Here is a 22,851-nt window from a genome sequence, read left to right as displayed (position 1 = left end):
CCTTTTTGCAATGGCTGCACTGAAACAATTGGCCGCACTCGATTCGCTCGTGGTAACGGAGGATGCTCATGTTTTTAAACTTGCGGCCGCATTTGCAGAAGTAGCGCACTGTCGAGCCGCACTCGCTTTTCTGGTGATAATTGAGGAGACCTTTGGTCTTAAATTTTCGCCCGCAACAACAGAAATAACGGTTCTCGACGCTGATGAATTTTTCTGGTACGACACCTGAAAAACAAAACAAAAACAATTCATTTTAAGACAGCACCTCTTGTAAATTGAGTTGTAGAATTTATAAAATTAATAATATTATGGCACTTAATATCTACTAGATTAAACATTATACTTATTAATTTTTTGTTTGGATTTAATTTTTCTTTTAACCAACATATAATCATAATGAAGAATTTGTTCCCACCTTCCCTAATAATTGGTCCGAGAAACCTGTCTTTGAATGAAAACTTGTGAAAACAAAATAATAGAATAATCTCTGATCTGATTATAATAATAATCATCAATTTATTATAAACTGAAAATAGTCGGCTACAAATTGTTAAGGTTTGTCCTGGGAATTTTCAAAATCGGGCCAGTTATGAATCATGTGCATATGAATTTTCAGTGAGTCGATTCTTGTCAACTTTTTCTGACAGACGGAACATTCGTACTGGTGCCCGCATTCCCATTTTTGATGGTATTTGAGCCGTCCTCTGGTCTTGTATGACTTTCTGCACTCTCTGCAGGTAAATTTTTTCTCTGAAACCATTAAAATCCGTTAGTGCTCAAAAGTTCCAGAAAGACTCTCAGACGGGAAAAGCCATTTTGAAAAATAATATAAAAACAAAAACTTTTGTCTGAATTGAGCTTTATTTTAAAACAAAACGTTATAAAAAATATTTTGATTATAAATTAGTCAGTGGGTGCTTCTCACATGGAACGTCAGACTGGCTTTGCTCTTGTAACTTTTCATACAAACGAGACAAACAAACGTTTTCCCGCAGTCGGTTCTTTTATGGTACTGGAAGTGCTTGTTGTAGTTGAAATTGCGCCCGCAGTCACATTTTAACTTGAACTCTGCTGAAATAAAACCAAAAACAAATTCGATCAGAGAAGACATGAAAAAAGGAAGAAAAACAAACAAAATGGCGTGAATGTACTGTCGATCCGCTACTGTGATATATCGTTTAACTATTGTGAAAAAATGCTGTTGATGTCGACAAATTATCCTTCATTTCTCTAAAAATATGTTCAATATATGAGTAATGACAATCCACAGCATTTCAACACAGGATGTACAAAAAAGTATTCCAAGCAGGTTCAGCCAAAAATATACAATTTTTCAAAGTAAATAAATAATATGCGATTCTTAAGAAAATTCGGCATTCTAAATTTTAAATTTGATATTACATTTTGCAATGGGACGAAACTGAAAAGTGAAGTATTAATATAATATCACATCGCACCTGAGGCCTAACCAGCTAGACCTGAGATCTACGCCCTTGTCCACAGCTTCATATCCATCCAAGGCTCACAAGGCGAGGTCTTAAGACACATCCGTGTCAGCAAGGAACAAGGATCCATCAATGCCTTGTCAAAAAGAACTCGGGGTCCTCCAAAGTCTCGCCATTCAACCGATGCCACTCCTGGCCGAGTGAGATGAGTTTCAGAGCCAGAATCATAATCTGGGTTAGAGCCATACATTGTGACACCCGTCACTAAGTCCTGAGTATGGAGGTTAAACTTCTCGAGGAGGGCCTCCAGCATCCCCTTGAAGACCCCATATTTGTATTTCAGTTCAATAAATGAAAATGATGGTTCAACTCTGATGAAGAGCAATTACAGTTAGAAATCTGGATCACTGCAAAACCAGTTTGTGATTAGAACCATCCTTTTCATTTACTGCTACTGAAAAATGAAAAGAAACTGAAGACTGCAGATTTTTTTTTTTTTTCAAGTTATTCAAACATGTTTTGACATTACATCATCTTCGGTGAAGAACTGTGTTTATGTGTGAGTTACAACAAACCCACGAGTGAAGATGGCACAACACCAAAACGCATTTCAATAACTTAAAAATAAATAAACATGGGTGCAAGTGACCTAGTACTCAGATCAAAATCCATCAACAATTTTTTAAAATAGTAAACTTAGAAGTCTATTGATCTTAGGCCAATTAAAGTCTTTTATCAGGAATATTTAGCATTTTTAACTGAATTAGAAGGGACAGAGTAGTTTTGGATAATATAATTTTTCAGATAATCCATTTCCAATTAAAACCTATAATGCCAGAGCTTCAACAATGACCATATTTTGCTGATCCGTTGAAACGCTGAACACGTTGGGAATTGAGAGTCAAGGCAGACTCTTAGATGTTTCCTGAGGTCGGAAGTTCTTGATTGGAAGAAATTTGCGGACTTGAGCCATTGACTTCGATTCATTGCTTTCTCAACCTACAGTTTTTGCCGACTTCGCATCATACTTTTTTTTTCAACGCCAGTGGTTCTTTTTGTTGTATATACAATTGTAATCAAATCTTTTTAATTTTAATTCCTTTGCCACTATTCTTCGGACAGGGAAAGATCCACAAGAATTAGGCCTTAATTTTGTTTGGTTTGTCAGTAACTCGACATAGTCCGTCATAAATATGGTAGCAGAGCGTGGCTGTGGACCGGATCTAAATCAGAGTTGGGCAAAATCTAAGAATTTTAATTGAAGTTTAATCATGATTGAATTAGTCATGAGTAAACTTCAATAAAAATTCTTAATCATGATTGAATTAGTTAGATTTTGCCCAACTCTGGCTACAACGACCAACTTACCAAAATCCAACAGACTTCAGATAAAAATTTTGAGATGAGAGCCGTTCTCAAGGCCAACCTTCAAAAAGTGTTATCATAAACGAAAACCAAATTTACATAAATATTCTACATGTCTATTTTATTACAATCAAGACCCCTAGATAATGTATTTTCCAAATAATGTAAAAATCTCTCCTTTCAAGTGGAATAAATTTTAATTCAAAGAAATATTTTTTTACGTTGATCGGTTATTTAAACATATTTACTTTTCAAAGCATAGCTTGTTTTAGGATTTTTTTTATTTTATTTTATTATTATTATCATTATTTTTTGGCTTTTCATTGCGACATTACTTATAATTGGATGATTGATTTTTGTTAAATAAGGTGTTGAAGGGTTTTGATGAAATAAATTTCTGTTAGAAATTTTTTTAAAAGCGATGAAGTGTATTTTTCATTTTTTGACATGATTTATCGAAATTTAGTCATGACTAACTATATTGTGACTAATGACTAAATTAGTCACTTACTACCAATCATGACTAACGGTCTGAGTGATCAATCGTTAATCATTAGACATGACTAATTTTTTCCCAACACTGAGCAAAATCTAGGCTCCGCTTCAATGTTGTGCATGCCATTTTACACTGGCCAACACAACAAAAAAAAGCACTATTAAAAAAAAAAATTAAGCTCAATCCGAAACTGGGCGAGCACTCATTCCAAAATGCGGCTCCTGGCCTGGTTTTCCCCGATGGAAAATACTTTTCCGGTTTTTTCTTGTTTTGGCCTCGCACCTCATATCTTCTTCTTACTCACTCTTTTGTTTTTTTCCCTTCTGTTTTTATTTTACTTTTTTTTTACAAAACTCAAGCTTTCAAAATATTAATTATTCAAAAAACAATCATTTAAACAAATAAATATTTAAAAAATCTAATAAGGAAAAGTTTGTAAAATAACAAAAAAGAAATAAGGCGAGCTCTATTATTTAAAATTCACATTCAAGAACCAAGCTATATTGATTAATAAATTACAGAAATGTACTTACTCGTTCAACTCCATGAACTCGCCGAGTCTTCACCTTCTCCACAATTGAGCCATTGACTTCGATTCATCGCTTTCCCAACCTCCAGGTTTTGTCATCTTCGCATCATACTTTTTTTTCAATGCCATTGGGTCTTTTTTTTTAAATTAATGAATGTGTTTGGCTATTTCTTTCTTATTTAAAAATAATGTTCTGAAGCACAGAAGAGCTGCTATTCTTTTGTTGTTGTTCTTTTTTATATTTTAATTAAAGTCCTTTTTTTATATATAATTGTAATCAAATCTTTTTATTTTTAATTTATTTGCCACTATTCTTCGGACGGGGAAAGATCCACAAGAATTAGGTCTTAATTTTGTTCGGTTTGTAAGTAACACGACATAGTCCGTCATAAACCAAACAATCTATGTATTTTACATACAAATATGCATACTACACCACTGAAACGTAAAACAGAGAAAAGGTGCTTCATTAATTTTTTTCATGATTAGCTAGCTTCATCATTTCGCGATTCAGACTTTACAACTGTATTCATTAAGTTTAGATTTAGGTTTTACCACATTGTTGATCTCTCAACACCATAATTAGCGGCTATATTTGGCAATAACACACAATTCTCACACACCATTTTTTTTTACCAAAATCGTTTTGGTTCGGGTTTTGGTTAAGCTGAGTTCATTTATGGTATAATCGTACATTTTTCACATGAATTCCTTTTTAAAAAGAATTTCGTTTTTATAAGCTCTCTCATAAAAACCGATTTCTGGGTGATTGTGGTCAAGCCTCGCTTTTACCACTTGTAGATTATCGGTGGCAAATATTGCTGCTTTGCATCGTGAAGCGCGACCGTGACACCTAGGAAGAGAAATATGTATTAGAAAGATTTTTTTTCCCCTATTTATTTTTAACTTGCACAATGCTGTCTCACCTCCAATGGTTTGTCCCATTGGATAATTTGTGTGACAATGAGAACCTGTAGTTGTTCACGATTAATATCTGCCTTCCCCGAGACCCAAGGACACATCGCATATAAATATCTGTAAAAAATACTTCATTCAATTAAACACACAATTAATCAATTATTCAAATCGAGAGAACGTATATTTTAAAAGTTTTGTACACACTTTAAAAAAAAAATCAAATGAAGGCATTGAAACCTTACAGGCTTTATATTTTTTTGATTCAAAAACAACCATGTGTTTAATTGGAGAGTTGAAAATATAGAACAATAATTATTCTACTCCATAAGATGTCTTTAAACCATAAAATAAAAGGATAAATTGTTAAAATGGGAATTTTTATTAGCCTAGAGAACAAATTTTACAACATTTGCAACAAAAAATATTAGAGTTTGTTGTGTCTGAAGCTAATTTCTTGCTATCTTTCACCAGAAGGTCTTTGTAGCATACGTCACACATTTCTTAGATTTGTACTGTCAGCGTTTCCTTGGCGAAATTTGCACTTAAAAAAAAAGTTTATTGGTCTTTTCCCAATTTGTGCACGGAGCTCTGGTGGACACGGAGAGACTGTTTTGAGCAGTAGTCCTTGTTGCAAATCTTGCAATGGAACTTGATGCCACACTCGTACTTCTTGTGATGGTTCAGTGAGTGAATGTAACCATACTTCCGTCCGCAAGTGCACCAGTAGAACGATTTCTCACCTAAACAGAAAATTATTAAATGGAGAATGGTAAAAGAAAAATTGCCAGTCGGACATTTTCAATGTGAAATGTAAACAGCAGAGATCATCTTAAAAAAAAAAACAAGAAACATAGGCTACAAAAATTAATGGGATAATGATTCAACTACTAATTTTATTTTCAAAATCCTTCCTTTTTTTCCAATTAGACCTTGTGTGTAAAATACAAGTGTAGATTATAATTTCTTTTTGATTTGTACTGTTTGCCGCATAGCTCGCAGAAGTAAGACTTGCCGCACTCGTGATTCTGATGATACGTGAGATTTTTCTTGTGCGAAAAGCATCGACCACAGCTGCATTTATATTTCAAGGCACCTGAAAACATTTGAATATTTAAGTGCATATTTTAATTACGAATCGTTTTCTTTTGTTCTCGTTCTCGCTGCGTAACTGAAAAATCATAATGTACAATCGAATTAACTATTTCCAAGTTTATAAATTGTAAACAATCAGATCCTTCCATTACAATCAGATCAAATTACTTCATATTTAATAGTAAATACTATTGGAACAATTTATTTCTTGCTAAGTACCATTATTATGAATTATTCTACAAGAATTTGCCGATGAACTTTTCATAATTCAGCAATATTTATAATCCATATTTGTAAGTAGTCATAATTGGCTGTATTAATTATTTTAATTAATTATACTTTTTTATCTAAGGTCTTGGTTGAGATTAAAAAAAACCCAGTGTCATAAGCAGGAGCTGAACCCACAACCGTTCATCCCACTTGTGACACTGGTTTTTTTTCCATCTCAACCAAGACCTTAGATTAAAAAAAAGTATAATTAATTAAAATATTCATAATGTTAATACATTTTATGTATACATACATAAATTCAGCATAATTCACCATGTTCTTAATGACAGGAACTTTTTCATATTCATTTCAGACCGATGTACAATTAGAACGTATAGGACAGAATAGAACAACGTCAGTGAAGATCATCACTGACCATCCAATCAATGTAATATTTATTATTCAAATCGTGTCGTACAGTGGGAATTCGATTCAGGGTAACAAAACTGATTCAGATGTAAAATAAAACAGATTTACTGAACAAAAAAGTTCATTTAAGACAACAAAAATTTCATAATTTCATTTGTAATTCACAACAAATCCTAAACTGTCAAACAATCTGGTTAACACGTGTTTTGTTTACAGTACCAGAAGGTATATTTTGAGAACAGAGAATACCTAAGCGCATTTTTAATTTGTTTGATTTATTGATATAGCTGGTTTTTTTTTTTTAAATTAAATAAATAAACATGAAAACATTTCCAACAAATTGATAACAATTTAAAATATATACATTTTTTTAGGGGGTGGGGAATATTATATATTCTTACAATTGAAACGAAAATATTAGTCATGATCAAAATTGTTATTTCTAGAATCATTTTGTCAATAAATAATCCAATTAAAGTTATAAACAGCATTGAGAGCACTGCCAGATTACTCTCTCAACTTTTAACTTTGTAGAAAAAAAAATATAGATACACATTTGTATCTGTGTTTTACTATCTATAACTATTTAAAAAAAAAAATTGTTACAAATGTATTACTTACAAAGATTTCCTTAAATTACTATAAGTGTATTTTCTAAATGAAGCGATTAGAAATATGTATATTTTTGTGAATTTTCAAGCTCAGTTTTGTCTTGTAGACACGACCGCAGAATTCACAGGTGAAGACTATGCCGCATTCTTTTTTCTTGTGATGCTGATAGTGCCGCCGGTGGGAGTAGTTCCTCCCGCAGACGCACTGGAATCTGTACTTTCGCCCTTCAAAAATAAAAAAAGATTAGATATTGCCGCTGGCGGGAGGAATTCGCGGGGGCTTTGTAAAGGTCTCAGGCATAAAGTCCCTTGAAGGTAAAGTATATTTATTGACTAGGTATTGACACTATGGTGGACGGTGGCTAGGTGGGCGATGAGGGTCTGCTTCGCTTTGTATTTCTTGGTACAAATGTGGCATTTGAAATCTACCCCGCATTCCGACTTGCGGTGATAGCGGAAGTGGTTCTTGTGTGAGAAGTTCCTCCCGCATTCGCACTTGTATTTATACTGCTGTCGCCAACCTGAAACAAAAGTTGCTTTACTTATCTGGCCACAACTTGCGATCGTGTTTCAGGGAGGTGGAATAAAAGCAATGGTCGGTATCAAACAATTTATTCCAATCAGAAAACATTTAATAAAAATCAGTATAAAACTTTCTGGTGCACTGTGAAGCAGTGCGTCTTCAGGGCCGTTTTCGATTTGTAGCTCTTTCCGCAAACCTCACACTTAAATTCTACGCCACATTCTATTTTCTGATGCGATTTAAGATTGTGCAAGTAGCTGAATTTTCTCCCACACGAACATATGTGCCACGTTTTCTCCCCTGAAAGTAAAACAGTGTTAGAAACAGATTTTGACGGTATACACAGAAACATCTTACCGATTAAAAGGTGAAAGTAAGTAAAAAAATCTCAACTTTCACAGAAAACCACGTTTTAAGCATACACAAATCATTTATAACTTGGGATTTATTTATTTAAATGACATCAACTTTAATGTATTGATCACTTTAGATGATCATTACTTTTCACAGTTGGTTAAAAACTTGCTAAAGATTGAGGATAATGTTACGAAGAAGTATTACTTCCTTAAGACTTACAATATGAACAATGGAAGCAGCTGTGATGAAAATTTGAGGAAAGTTTTATGATTAATATTTCTTTTTTTATTATATAGTAAATGTTTTAAACAAGGCTATAGTAAAAGATTTTTATCTTTTTATTAATTTATGATTTTTATAAGAAAAACTTTTTAAAAGTTGTTTAAAAGAAAAACCATGTGGTTTTGTATATCTTTTTTTTTTTTTTAAATTGGAAATTTTAGGATTTATACCCATCTTCAGCAACTTATTCCTTTTTGGTAATTTTACATTATTTTGAGTATAATGATTTAAAACAATTTTGCATATACCAGAGGCCGCATGGTCAAAACCTGTCGGTCAAACTGTCCACTGTCAACAGTTAAAAACTATTTCTTTTTGTGTTGTAACAACCATTTTCTTAACTATCATTAATCTATATCAAAACATATTTTTACCAGGAAAAAAGGACAGGTTTCCTCGATAAAGATTTTGAATTAAACAAAATTTAAAAAAAAGAAAATTTTTCTTTAATTTCAATAAACTCACAGTCATTCTTTACAACATAATTCTTCCACCAGCGTTTATTATTAACAAAAATGGTTAACATTTCAAGAGAAATTTTTATTTTGCAGACAGTGTAAGAACGAGTGTTTTCTAAAACCGTATTTCGTCTTTACAACTTTTCCGCACTGTTCACACTTGAAGATCCTGCCGCATTCAGTCTTCTTGTGGTGGTTCAGGTTAGCGATATAGCTGAATTTTCTTCCACACTGGCAATTATAGGGTTTCTCTGTTGAAATGCAAACAAACCGTCAGTAATTAAGCATAACTAAACAGAAAGAAAAAAAATATTTACAAAAAGATCATTTATACGTCCTTTCATTTCGGGTGTCATACTGTGCGTTACCTTGTGCCGCCTGTAGCCAGATTTGGAAAACATTATCTTTCTGCAAATCCCACAGGCGAATCTTTTTCCACATTCTGACCTTTGATGGTACCTCAGGTCTTTTAAATAGCTGAACTTACGACCACAGTTGCACCCGTGTGCAAAATCTGTAAATCAAAATAACCATTTTATATATACAAAAAATAAATAATCAAAATACCAATACAGAGAAGAAATAGTGGATTAGAATCAACAGTTGAAAAATCTTAATAGAACCTGAATTTTTTTTTTGGAGAAACTGATACATACCATGAACAGTAGTATATTAATTTATCTTTCTTACTCTCTACAGGGTTTAATTTGAAATGTTTTGAAAAACAATTAATTAAGGTTTTTAGTTGAGATGAAAAAAAGTTAATGGCACGAGAGGGATTCGAACCCACGACTTTCGGCTTGATACGCCGCTGCTCTACCACCTGAGCTATCGTGACCTCGATCCACTCGGACATCAACCCCACATTATGAGTTTTCCCTCCTTTCGCCATTTTCCAAGTTTTGAAAAACGTTCGCGAAAATGAATATAGAAGCTGGAAGACAAACGTATGCGTGTCATCAATGATTTTCTCAACCCAAACTTGTACGACACCGATCATGCACACGTGAACTCCAGTCAGTTTTTATTTATACCTCTGTAAAAAGTGAGATCATGCCAGGGAAGAATAAAAACGATTTTTTTAAACCAAAATTTCTTTAATTTTATATCTATTTTTTACAAGAAATATTTCTAGTTCTAGGGAAAACGTAGCTATGCGCGATGGTCATGTGCTTCCGGTATCCGTCCCTGGATGAGAACTCCTTTTCACAGAAGTTGCACTTGAACTTAAGACCGCATTCCTCTCTCACGTGGAATGAAAGGTGGTACGAGTGAGAGAACTTTCTTCCACACAAGCATCTCAACCATTTCTTTATTTCTAAAAGCAATACGGTATAAATATTTGTTTAAAAAAAACAGCGATGTTGGTTTTCATAAGAACATTGTTTACAGCTAAAAAAATTTTAATATGAAATTTTTTTATTATACATCAGTCTAACATCAAACATAATTTTACATACCTACTAATAATCTCAAATTATAAAAAATAATAAAAAGTATACAAAAACTGCGAGTTCAGGTATCCATCAATTATTTTATGTATAATATAGATGGGGAAAAATACAATTCATAAAATCTTTATAAATATTTTAATTAAATCATGATATAACATTACATATATTACTGTATTAGAATAGGATACATTACTGAGATTTTCTTTCTTGCAAGGTGAGGTACCTGTAATATGATCGTTACTGACGATTTCATTCTATCTCGGCTGGATTGGCCTGAAGACTTGATTTAACAAAAACCACTAAGACCAAACATCGATAATGATAAAATGATAAAACACGTCTTACAGACAGACCCAGCGAGGAAAGTCCGACCAAAATGGTCAATAAAGGCTAAATCACATGAAGTTTTATGTTTAAAGTTAGGTAATCGTTTTAAAATTTTCTTTCTTTGAAAAAAAAATGTTCAATTGCACTTCGAATTTTCTTAAAACTGGGTTGACCGGTTGGACAGATAAAGTAAGAAACAGCTTCTTTGAATAAATATAAATTTAAGTGTGATTCCTCACATCCAACATGAAAAAATATTTTGAAAAATATAATTTTTATGTATATGCGGACTGCCAGATCTCAGTCAAATAAATTATTCATTATTAATCAACTGAGCAAAAGACAAAGTTCATAGGAGTGACCATCTTACAATAATTCACAAGATATAATATCAAGTTAAACAACAATAAACAATAGTTTTAGTTGGATATTAAATGAAGAAGTGATACAGACATCAGGTGCATCAGTGCAAAATAAGATTTCAAGGGCTGGGCTGCGTAAAAAAGAATATTTCAGACAAAATCCAAAAATTTATTAGTCATTAAAAAAAAACAACAGAAATATAAGAACGAGATGGTTTAAAAAGTAAGCGTTAAGAAAAAGGAAACCATAACATACATAAACAGCTAATGTCAAAATTTGTGCTGCTTACGCGCGTGGAACTTGAGGCTGCTCTTTGTCGTGTACACCCTCAGGCACATTTTGCACATGTACTCCCTTCCGCACTCTTTCCTGTGGTAGCGGAGGTGCTTCTCTTGTGAAAACCTTCGGCCACAGTCGCAGGGATGGCGCAGCTGTCCCCTCGACTCGCACTCCACCTTCTTGTGATATCTGAGGTGTTTCAGCTGGTAGAATCTGAGACCGCAGTTAGGACAGAGAACGTATTCTTTATTGCCATCTGTTAGAAGAAAAAAAACAGAAGGGCGATTAAAGTTTAAAAAATTCTGAAATTAATCAGTTCCAAATCAATTAGAAAGGATTCTCCTTCCTCACGACCGAATTAAATCAAAATACTATATTTTTCATAATTGATTTTATTTTAAATACATTTATCCATCAATAACAGCTAAAAATATATATGTGTACATTTCTACAGATACAAGCTGATCTTGGCATAGTGACTTTTGAAGCTTGATATCAGCTAAAAATGAAAAATAACATTGAACTCCTCAAAACGTTTGTGTGTACAGGTGTGCAAGTGTTTAATATTGAATAAATCATCTTTGTTTAAAAATTACCCAAAACTCTTTTCCTTTCCCATTGTTTTCCGCTAGTACAGAGAAATTAAATTATCAATTTGCAAGTTACGCCTATCCCAATCATGGTAATAATAGAAAATGTTTCCAAATTATTAATTAAAGAGGATATTCTGCCGATTAAGAATTGAGATAGTTTACAATTTATAAAATGGGATCGAATTTATTTCAAATATTGTATAGGGTTGTAGTTGTGAAGGTTTTTAAAGTGCAATTTGAAACCCTTCATCGTCTTGAAGTTCTTCTGGCACTCTTCGCAACGAAGGTTTCTCCCGCATTCGATTTTTCGGTGGTACTTGAGCTCGGCCATAAGAGAGAAGCTTCTACCACACTGGCATTTGAGTTTCTTCCTAGCCGGCTTATCTAGAAAAAAAAAAGTTGCACTTAATTAACACATTTTCTCCCTCTTTTAGAAATACTTTTACAAATAACTTAATAAAATTAAAATAAATAAATAAACGTTGCCTGTTAAAGAGGAAACTTCTTATTGTTGGTCGATGTTCACGATTCTGGAAATATCACTGCCAAAAAATGGTACACATTGAAAAATAAAAACGCCTGATTATCGAGATTATTGTGTCAAGTAAACGAATGTTCAAAAGAATTTAAGAGCATGAAATAATAATCTAAGTAAGTACGGTTATTGTGTATCAGAGGTATTTTGAAAATTAAATTGGAAAACCACAAAAGCCAGGGATTTTTTTTTAATATATTTTATTTTTATTTATTTATTTTTTTATAAAGTATTATTTATTATTTACAACATCAAAACATTACAAGTACAACAGAAGGCATAAGAAAGACTTTTGTAGATAAAGATTTGCAGTCAGATTTTGATACATGTTTTGTGATGCAGGAGGATATGCGTCGTATATCCCTTTTTCGACCGAAATATCTTGAAGCAAGTGGGACATATGAAATCAAGTCCACACTCGGTTTTTTTATGCTGGTTCAAATTCTTCTTGTAGCTGAACTTCCTTCCACAGCTGCACACCAGTTTACCTGCATAAAAAAAATTATTAGAAACATAAATCACTGTTTCTGTACATATTTTGAGGAACTAATAAAATATAAGAGTCATAAGTCATACGATGTTTTTGTATTTGTAGTTTTTGAAATTTTACTATTATTAACTTTCATTTTAATTAAAGAAGAGATAGATCAGATGAGGGCAAAGGTTGATCTATTCTTTATTTAAATTGTAATGAGTTGATATTATTATTTAACGTGTTAATAATTAGTTAATTATTATTTGGAGATCGTGAGATACAGACTGGTGTGATGTGTGTTTAGAAAAACATTTTCTGTCATGTGCCAACGTTTCGATCTTTATTGAGATCATCTTCAGAACCTGGGATTTATAAAAATTGTTTAAATTTGACAAATACATGCAGGATGTGAAAAAATGACTGTACAATGATAGAAATTTTAGATTCAAAGTATTTGTACTCACTCAGAGTGTTTTTCGTATAGATGTGTCATTCTCGTGTGTCGTGTTGAGAGTGCCAACGAAATATTGATGTTTTCTGTTTATAAACGTTGGATTTGGGGTGGGGAGGGAAGTTGGGACAGAAAACATTTCTTATATGAGGAGTTGGCTTCTTTGAGGTGAAAGGAACCGACAATGGGAAAATGGGATAATTAGAGATCCTCGTCTATAATCCTAATCAGGCTGAACCATTACCCATTTTTTCCCATTGTAGGCTCCTTTCACTTCAAAGAAGCCGACTCCTCATATAAGAAATGTTTTCTGTCCCAACTTCCCTCCCCACTTCTTTCAAAATCCAACGTATATAAACAAAACATCAATAACTCACTGGCATTCTCAACACATTTACACAGAAAACAAACACTCCGAATGAGTACAAATACTTTGAATCTAAAATTTCGATCATTGTATAAATTCATTTTTTCACATCTTACATGTATTTGTAAAATTTAAACTGTGTTTATAAATCCCAGGGAATGAAGATGATCTCTATGAAGATCGAAACGTTGGCACGATAAAGAAAATATTTTTCTAAACCTACGTCACACCAGACCGCAGCTCACTATCAAAAAATAATTATTTAACTTTCATTTTATTCATAGAAAAAAAAAATTAAAGATGAGATGATGTACCGACCTGTTGTTGAACAACTTGGAAAAAAGGATTTTCGATGAGGTCACAACAGAACGGCAAGTCTTTAAGTTATTGCCGAGCTTTCTACGATTATCGTCATCATCAGTGATTTAACTCGATGAGTGTCGAAATATTCGAAATATATCTTGAGAACAGGAAACTGCTTTTATAATAAGATTACTTAAGTCGTTGTTTATCCTCTGAAGAGTAAACATCGGTTATCTACTTGATCCCTTGTATTTCAAGAAGTATTATATTCAGTTCATTTATATACTGCAAATAATTTTTATTTTTCTCAACTCTTCATATTACTCCTTCGATCTCGTTTTATTTTATTAGTTCATCCTTCATGATGGAGGCCCCCGGCCAAAATACCTTGTATAAATACGAAAATGAAATGGTGTAAGTTTCTTGTCATGACTTGAGAACATGAAAAAATCTCTTTCAAAAATTTCAGTCCCTTTAAGGTTCGCAAATTTTTGAAAAGCTACGCACCTAAAGCCTCTATGAAATTCCTTCGAGACGGATCTGCTTTACTTGATATCAACTGTGAAAATGATTATCGAAACATCCAAAGTATTAGAACTTATGAAAATTTCAAAGTGAATTTTACCTTGCATCGTTCATTGAACTTCTCCAAAGGTGTCGCATACATTCCTGAATTAAAGAACTGTCCAGAATCAGAAATCCTGTCTGAACTCGAGTCTCAAGGAGTATCCAGAGTTCACAGGGTCACGAAAACTGAAAATGGCAGAACAATTCCCACTCCCACACATTGGACAACACTCATTTCGAAGAATGGTTACATCACTCAAACAGCGAGGAACAGACGAAATCTGCTGTAGATGGATAGAATCAATGCTAAAAAGCAGGAAAGTGCTGGTCTCCATGTTCCTCGAAAAAGTAGAAGCAGTCGTGGCGAGGGGGTGTCCACAGGGAGGAATACTCTCGCCTCTGCTGTGGAATGTGGTAGTGGACAGCCTCATATGCGAACTATATGAAAGTGGAATTTATACCCAAGGCTATGCAGATGACATTGTCATACTAGTCAGGGGAAAATTCAACTCAACATTAAAAGAGCTCACCCAAAGAGCACTAAACCTGGTGGAACAATGGTGCTTAAAACGGGGACTTAAAGTAAACCCCTCAAAAACCACCATAATTGCTTTCACCAAGAAAACAAATATAGAAATACAAGGATTACGCTTCTATAATGAAATGCTGCTTTTAAAAAATGAGGTCAAATATCTAGGAATAATCTTTGACAAGAAACTAACCTGGAATCCTCACCTGCAACATACAGTAGCAAAAAGTAAAATATCGCTAATGACCACAAGAAGGACCTTAGGCAAATCCTGGGGACTAAAACCGAAAATAGCCTATTGGCTATATACGGCAGTAATAAGACCCAGAACTAACACATGGATCACTAATCTGGTGGAACAAAGCTCAACAAAAAGTGGCTACCCAAACATTAGGCAGCTTACATGACAAAAAAATCCTCATAAGATCAGACAGCCAAGCAGCTATTAAAGCATTGGCATGTAAAAGAATTACATCAAAACTAGTCAGTGAATGTATCAAAAATCTCCAAAACCTGGGAAAACACAACAACCTGATGATATCTTGGGTGCCAGGGCACAGGGGAATTCTGGGTAACGAAGAAGCAGACAAACTGGCCAGAGGAGGATCTGCAAGACCGTACATAGGCCCCGAACCTATCCTTGGGATAAGAAAAACAAACATAGAATCCTCCATCGCAGAATGGATCCAAACAAAACAAAGAGAGAAGTGGATAAACTCTAGCAGTGCTAGACATAGTAAACTTATGATGAAACAACCCCCAAAATTGGCAAAAACACTGCTACAATTGGAGAGGGCAAAACTCAGAGGAGTGGAGGGGCTACTAACCGGTCACTAGTATCTGAGAAAACATCTACACAACATGGATATATACAATGATGATCCCATTTGCAGATTATGTAATGAGGAGGAGGAAACAGCCACTCATATTATCTTCGAATGCGAAGCAACAGCTCAATGGAGGTTTAACCTCGAGGTACGAAAAAGACTCAGGGAACCAAATTGCAGCAATAACAATCAATGACCTGATACTTCTGAGAAGAAGGATTGAGTCTATTGACTAAACTAGGGAACTGGGAAGGTACAATAAGCCAGAAGACTGCAGTGCCTGGGGAATACAAACCTCGCTTCCAGCGTCCCTTCCACCATACCATACCAACCATGAAACTACTAACTGCCCCAATGACCCTCATTGCATAAATTGCTCTGGACCACACCCAGCCTATAATCGACAATGCCCCACACATATCATTGAAAAAAAAAATTGAAAACATCCGTCAAAGCGAAAAAGTGTCCTTTATATAGGCTGAAAACTTGTACAAACAACGCTCCTCTCCTCAGGATCGACTACTGACATATGCACAAGCAGCTATGCTCCAAATAACTCTCAACCCTCTTCCTCCTGTTCCCAACCAGCTACCTTCCAATCTACCTCTGTTATACCACAACCCTCATCACCTTCCTCCGCCACAAATAGTACAATTGAATCCTTAGTTAACGAAGTCTCCAAGCTTACAAAACTAGTTCATTTCCTTACAAACCAGGTTCTGACATCTCAACAACTTCAACCATCACCCCACGTCAATCCTCCCCAGAAAAAACTCATCGTATCTGTACCCTCCAATCACAATAGCAATATATCTGACTCAACGTATACTCCATCGAACAATACAACTATCCAAAAGTCAAATCACTTGAAAAACTCCAACCTAAATCTAGATAGAATTAGTGTCAAACGTCCTGCTTCTCAAGGTTCAAACTCATCCTCCACTACTAATCATAAACAAGCTTCCAAACTTACCAAAACAAATGCAAAAACTTAATATCACAACTGTAATTAAATAAGTGAATTCTGAGCTCTAAATTTCAACGTAACATTTATGTGCAACAAATATAACCTCCATAAGCTAAAACTTTCTCATGAACATTCTTCAATGGAACATAAATGGTCTAAATTATCGTCGAAATGAACTGCTTTACTTAATGAATGAATTAAACTGTCATGTTGCCTGCTCAAGAAACTCATCTTAAAATTAATGATAACTTCTCAATTCCGTTCGAAAAGGTTATACCAATGGTCTAGTTGCCAGTGGAGGAGTATGCATACTAATTAAAAATGATATTCCTCACAAACCATTGTACTTTACAACACAGTTACAAGCGGTAGCAATCAGATTACTCTCCCCCAAACCACTTACGATCTGCACTATCTACCTGACTCAAAAACTCTTCCTACACGACCTTGAAGACCTATTCCATCAACTTCCACCACCATTAATACTTCTAGGAGACTTCAATGCGCACAACTTTTTTTGGAACGGAGATCATATCGATAAAAATGGCAAAAATCTCGAGGCCTTCATCGACAAATATCAACTGAATATTCTAAACTTGGAAGCCCCACTCATTTTTGTGCTCGCTCAGGAAAACTCTCTATAATTGATCTCAGTATTATTAGTCTCGCTTTAACTGGTACACCTTAAACGATCTTCATGGAAGTGATCACTTTCCAATCCTAATTAAATCAAACCTCCATATCCCTTTGCATTCCCCTCCAAAACGCTGGCAACTTCATAAAGCTGACTGGACGAAATATCAAAATAATGTTCATCTTAACGATCTTGACCTAAACGAATCCAATATCGAATCCAAAACCACTCATGGTCAAATATTCTTTTAAAGGTCAACCGACGCCAATTAAGGAATTTTGGTCCACTGTCAGAAGGATTATGGGTCATGGTTCTTCCCCTCCGGTATCCGCCCTCCAAAATGGAAACAATATAACCACAGATCCTAAGATGATAGCTGAATTGCTTGCTAAAACTCAATACGAAACATCAGCATCCTCCAACTTCTCCTCTGATTTTATTTTAATTAAAACTGCAAAAGAAGCTACCCCTTTACTTTCTGATAACAATCAACATGATGACCCGCTGAATCTGCCTCGTACTTTTGATGAATTTACTCATCTTCTAGGAAAGATACCACTCTTGGACCCGATGACCTATGCATTGGGATGATCAAAAACCTGTCGCACTTCCAAAAGCTCACCATCTTAAACATTTTCAATCAAAATTTTCTCGAGGAAAAATCCCCCTCTGTATGGTCAAAAGCCATAAATATTCCAATTATTAAAAAGAATAAATCTCCTCTTTTAGCCTCGAGCTATCAACATATATCCCTGACGTCTTCCTTGAGTAAATTACTTGAAAAAATTATATCAAGACTCAATTGGTATCTTGAGTTGCACCTTTTACAACCCCCATTTCAGAGCGGCTTCCGAAAGAAACAAAGCAAAACAGACAACCTTGTGTTTTTGGACTCATACATCATGAATGCATTTTATCAGAAAGAAAAAGTTCAAAAATGCTTTTGACAGAACATGGCATCGACTGATTCTTGATACTCTGGCAAGCCTTGGAATCACAGGACACATTATACAATTTATAACTAACTTTCTAAAGAATAGAACCTTTCAAGTTCGATGCGGCAGTACCCTATCAACTATTTCCCCACAAGAAAATGGTGTCCCGCAAGGATGTGTTCTTAGTTCTACACTTTTTTGTATCTGCATCAACCAACTTCTCAAAAAAATAAATATCCAAACTATGCTGTATGCCAACGATCTAGTTATCTTCTATAAGCATAAATATTTAGAAGAGAAATAAAATATTTCTCCATTAGAAGAACAAATTCAATCAGTGATATCTCTGGTAAACGGGCTTCAAAATATCAGAAAGAAAAACAGTCGCTATTCTTTTTGCCAAGAAGCAACCTCATCATATTCCTGTACTCAAATTAAATAACAAAAATATTCACGCAGACTCCGTACGTTACCTAGGCTTAATTTTTGATAAACACTTGAATTGGAAACTTCACCTCAAAACAATAAAACAGACATGCCTTTCATCATTAAATCTATATCCTTTACTGTGTTCCACAAATTGGGGAGCTGATAGAAACAGCTTACACAAGCTTTACAAAACACTAATCCGATCCAAAATAGAATATGGCTGTATTGCCTATGGCTCTGCCAGTGAAAAGACCCTAGAAATAATAAACACTGTTCAAAACGCGGCGCTGAGAATGGCGATAGGTGCTTTCCGTACCAGCCCCATAAACAGCATGTTGACGCGGGCGAACTACCCCTAAAATTTCGGCGACGCGTGATAGACCTTTCGTTCTTTGGCAAAGTAATTTCCCATCCTCAACATCCACTTCGTTCTCTCTTTCCCAGTAATCGAACCCTTCCTAATTTTCCAAACTGGCACATCCCACGGTTTTCTTTTCCACTAAGAATTCTAATAAACCTTCAAGACTTAAAGATCAAAGTACCATGTATCCAAAAACAACAAGCATCGCCTATCCCTCCTTGGACTCTTCCATCCCCTGTACTCTCCCTGCAGCTTTCCGTCTTTAACAAAGATAATACTCCCCCAATTTTATACCGTCAAGAATTCTCCAAATTTTTGTCCCGTTACCCACTTGCCGATTTTATATATACCGACGGATCTAAATCCGATGAAGGTGTGGAATTCTTGATCAAGAATGCTCCAACTTTTCTGCCGAGCTTGTCACCATTCTTAAAGCCATCACTATCGATCAAACATATTTTTTCTTACAATCCGAGCATCCAAGATATCCTTTACAAACTAAAAGAACTCTCCACTCAAAATGTTAAAGTTATTTTCATGTGGATCCCAAGTCACGTTGGCATCCAAGGGAACGAAAAAGCCGATCGGTTAGCTAAAGAATCAATTTCGTGTGGAATTCCCTATACAAAAGTTCCCTACAAGGATTTCTGCACACATATCAAAAACATCATTTGGAAAGAATGGGAGCGTGAGTGGAATAGACAACGCACTACAAATAAACTTTTCCAAATTAAAAAAGAAGTTAAACATTGGCAATCCTCAATTCGAACCACTAGGAAACAACAAACAGTACCAGACTAAGGATTGGACACACCCACCTTACCCATGGCTACCTACTCGAACATAAAAATACACCAATATGCTACACCTGTCAAACACCAGTCACAATTGAACATATCCTACTGAACTGTCGACGTTATGCTCCTCTCCGCACATCACACCACTTCCCAAACAACATATCCAAATTATTTAGTGATCAATCCCCATATTTAGACGCTGTCTTTGATTTCCTGCCACAGGCAGGCTTAATTGGTGAAATATAAATTGTACTTCTTGAACATGTGAAAAAAAAAAAAAAAAAAAAAAGGGGGTTATTTAAAATTAGAGGAAGCTCAGTATCTCGGTTAAAATATAAATATAAGAACGTTTTTTAAATAAAATTACTTTTTTTCTCAGGTACATTAGAGCATCACAGTTAAGATTAATTAACCTTTTTTTTAAATTGTACTATATATAGATAACTTAAATTAAAGTTTAATTTGTTATCTATATATAGTACAATTTAAAAAAGCTTAATTAATATTAACTATGATGTTCTAATGTACCTGAGAAAANTATACGTACATGCCTCTTTTTTTAATAAAATTACTTTTTTTTCTCAGGTACATTAGAACATCTTAGTTAAGATTAATTAAGCTTTTTTAAATTGTACTATATATAGATAACTTAAATTAAACTTTAATTTAAGTTATCTATATATAGTACAATTTAAAAAAAGGTTAAATAATCTTAAATGTGATGCTCTAATGTACCTGAGAAAAAAAGTAATTTTATTAAAATAAAAAAAATAAAAATAAAAAAGGCATGTATTTATATTTATATTTTAACCGAGATACTGAGATTCATCTAATTTTAAATAATCTTATTATAAAAGCAGTTTCTTGTTCTCAAGATATATTTCGACACTCATCGAGTTAATGACGATATAATCGTCGAAAGCTCGGCAAAAACTTAAAGAATTGTCGTTCTGTCCTTTTTTCTAAGTTGTTAAAAAAAAAAATTATAAAGAAAAACTGTAGGAAAGAGACATTTTGTCAGTCACAGCAGTGAGATCTCTTTATTTTTATTTTGCAGAGGTCATATCAACCCTCGGGGTGTCGGCATTAAAAAAATCCCGATTTTAAATGCAGGGCCGCTGGATTCGAACCCGGGACCTCTATCTTACAGTGAAGAGCACCATATCAACGCCTTAACCATGGTGGCACCAATGCCCCTAATGCCTTTAATTGTTCTTTAAACCAAACAACCATTAGAGTTATTTGTCAGAACAAACACTAAAAATACAGAAGTTGAGAAAAGAATGCATTAATAACGTATGTACAAATATTATAAATAAATTGAGGGGTTTTCATTTTTTTTTTTTTTTTTCCACTTCGCATGTTTTGTATAAGGTGATAATATCATACTTAATGTACAATTACATATAACTTTACAACTCAAATAGATTAAAAATTCTGATCATTACTTTTTTGAAAATGAGTGGTGCGATACTTTTTAAGGCAATACACTATCACCTCTGTTTGATAGAAGGTGTCGTCTTATAGTTGAACTTATCATTTTATTTTCTAAAAATGGAAAATTTTTATAATTTAAATATTTGAATTTGTACAGAATTTTATTTGTTTATGTTTATGAATGGGACTGCGGTAACTGAGTGGTCAGCGTGAGAGACTCTTGGCTCGTAGACCACACGGTTGTGGGTTCGATTCCCACTGTTATAATCGGCCTTTTTTTCACCACCCCCCAACTATATATGATGAAATAATCAACGGAATCATACTCCTGCTAATATGCAACCTCATAATGCCATTAAAACAAAAAACAAACTTGAAATTTATGTCTAAAATTAAAAAAAAAACACAAATATATAAAATTTCTTTTATGTTATCATATCCACACTATACATATGCATGTATACATATTCCGAGTAGTAAAACGTACTAAGGCACAAATGTGTAGTCCTTTAAAAGGACATTCTTTACCGTACCTGCCTTCAAATGCTGAGAACTGTAATACACAGTTTTGCTCAAATTTTTTTTACCAAGTTTGTGATTTACTTTTTGGAAAAGATAGTTCTATTAGACAGACTGTTTTATGCATCTATCTGGATTTCGAGCATACTCATCATCAGGCAGAAGATTACAAACCACCAGAACATTTCAATAGGTTGTAATTTGTTTTTGAAAACCAAACAACGGTATAATTTTATTTATTCAAGAGATGAAACATAATATAGTGTGCTTTGTAACCCTTGTAGGATTTGAACTTTTTCTTGCAAGTATCACATGTAAGGTTGAGCCCACATTCGGTCTTCTTGTGATGATTATAATGCGATTTGTATAAAAAAGACCGGCCACAGCTACAATTGATCCTTTCACCTGCACAAAAGAACCGCACAATCGTTAAAGTATCAGTAAAAAAAATTTCTGGCTGTTGGCAAAATGGCCATTCATTTTTGTAATTCACATAAGTTTTGACATTCGTATACATCAGGAAATATCTGCCCCGATTATGCACCTCACTCAGGCATGACAAAAGCCGCCATGTAAAAATACAGACTTTATTTCGAATTTATTACATAATTAAAGAATGCCCTCTCTTGCAGTGGAGCTGATAGCCTTTCCAAGATTTGAAAGATTTTCCGCATTCGTCACACCTCAGGTCGAGCCCACATTCGATCTTCTTGTGGTGTTTCAAATCGTACAGATGCCTGAAATTCCTCCCGCAGTGGCATTTGATCCATTCCGAGCCTGCGGAATTTTATTTCCCTGATTAATAATCTTGTTTAACCCTGAGTCGAAGTCAGGAAAAAGGATGAAAACAATAATAAGAGATGGAAACGACAACAAAAACAAACAAAATATTTTAATTTACTTTTAATATAAATACGACGTACAAGTTTTCCTTCTTCTTAATAAGTCTGATGACGAGTGCTTCTAAAACTGATGAATTTAAGGGAG

General features: G+C 34.2%; 1 protein-coding gene and 2 long non-coding RNA genes across 10 annotated transcripts; all 3 read right to left on the bottom strand.

Annotated features, from left to right (window-relative positions):
- Positions 1-232: 232 nt before the first annotated feature.
- Positions 233-6,267, bottom strand: LOC106667426. 5 transcript variants are annotated; one of them, XR_002909853.1, is made up of 5 exons: positions 4,958-6,267; positions 4,762-4,870; positions 3,840-4,688; positions 926-1,899; positions 233-750 (listed from the first exon to the last, which is right to left on the bottom strand). It is a non-coding gene; the product is annotated as an uncharacterized LOC106667426 (long non-coding RNA). The 5 variants fall into 5 exon arrangements; XR_001340573.2 differs by lacking the exon at positions 233-750 and having other exon boundaries at positions 926-1,068; positions 1,458-1,899; positions 4,958-6,262; XR_002909854.1 differs by lacking the exon at positions 233-750 and having other exon boundaries at positions 926-1,761; positions 1,835-1,899; positions 4,958-6,261.
- An 828-nt stretch (positions 6,268-7,095) lies between these two features.
- Positions 7,096-8,299, bottom strand: LOC112126268. Its single transcript, XR_002909857.1, has 2 exons — positions 7,976-8,299; positions 7,096-7,918 (listed from the first exon to the last, which is right to left on the bottom strand). It is a non-coding gene; the product is annotated as an uncharacterized LOC112126268 (long non-coding RNA).
- A 381-nt stretch (positions 8,300-8,680) lies between these two features.
- LOC106667278 (zinc finger protein 700-like) lies at positions 8,681-14,895 on the bottom strand. 4 transcript variants are annotated; one of them, XM_014395134.2, is made up of 4 exons: positions 14,488-14,895; positions 11,149-11,394; positions 9,033-9,229; positions 8,681-8,966 (listed from the first exon to the last, which is right to left on the bottom strand). In XM_014395134.2, the coding sequence occupies exons 1-4, from the start codon at positions 14,492-14,494 to the stop codon at positions 8,913-8,915; spliced, it is 504 nt and encodes a 167-aa protein (XP_014250620.2). In that variant the 5' UTR covers positions 14,495-14,895; the 3' UTR covers positions 8,681-8,912. The 4 variants fall into 4 exon arrangements, with proteins under 4 accessions (XP_014250620.2, XP_014250621.2, XP_014250622.2 ...); XM_014395135.2 differs by having other exon boundaries at positions 8,681-9,005; positions 9,084-9,229; XM_014395136.2 differs by having other exon boundaries at positions 9,084-9,229.
- Between the last annotated feature and the right edge of the window lie 7,956 nt (positions 14,896-22,851).

This window comes from Cimex lectularius, unplaced genomic scaffold, assembly GCF_000648675.2.
Source record: "Cimex lectularius strain Harlan isolate CLEC.00 unplaced genomic scaffold, Clec_2.1 scaffold10, whole genome shotgun sequence".
NCBI classification, from domain to species: domain Eukaryota; kingdom Metazoa; phylum Arthropoda; class Insecta; order Hemiptera; family Cimicidae; genus Cimex; species Cimex lectularius.
This window is presented reverse-complemented; position numbering and strand designations above follow the sequence as displayed.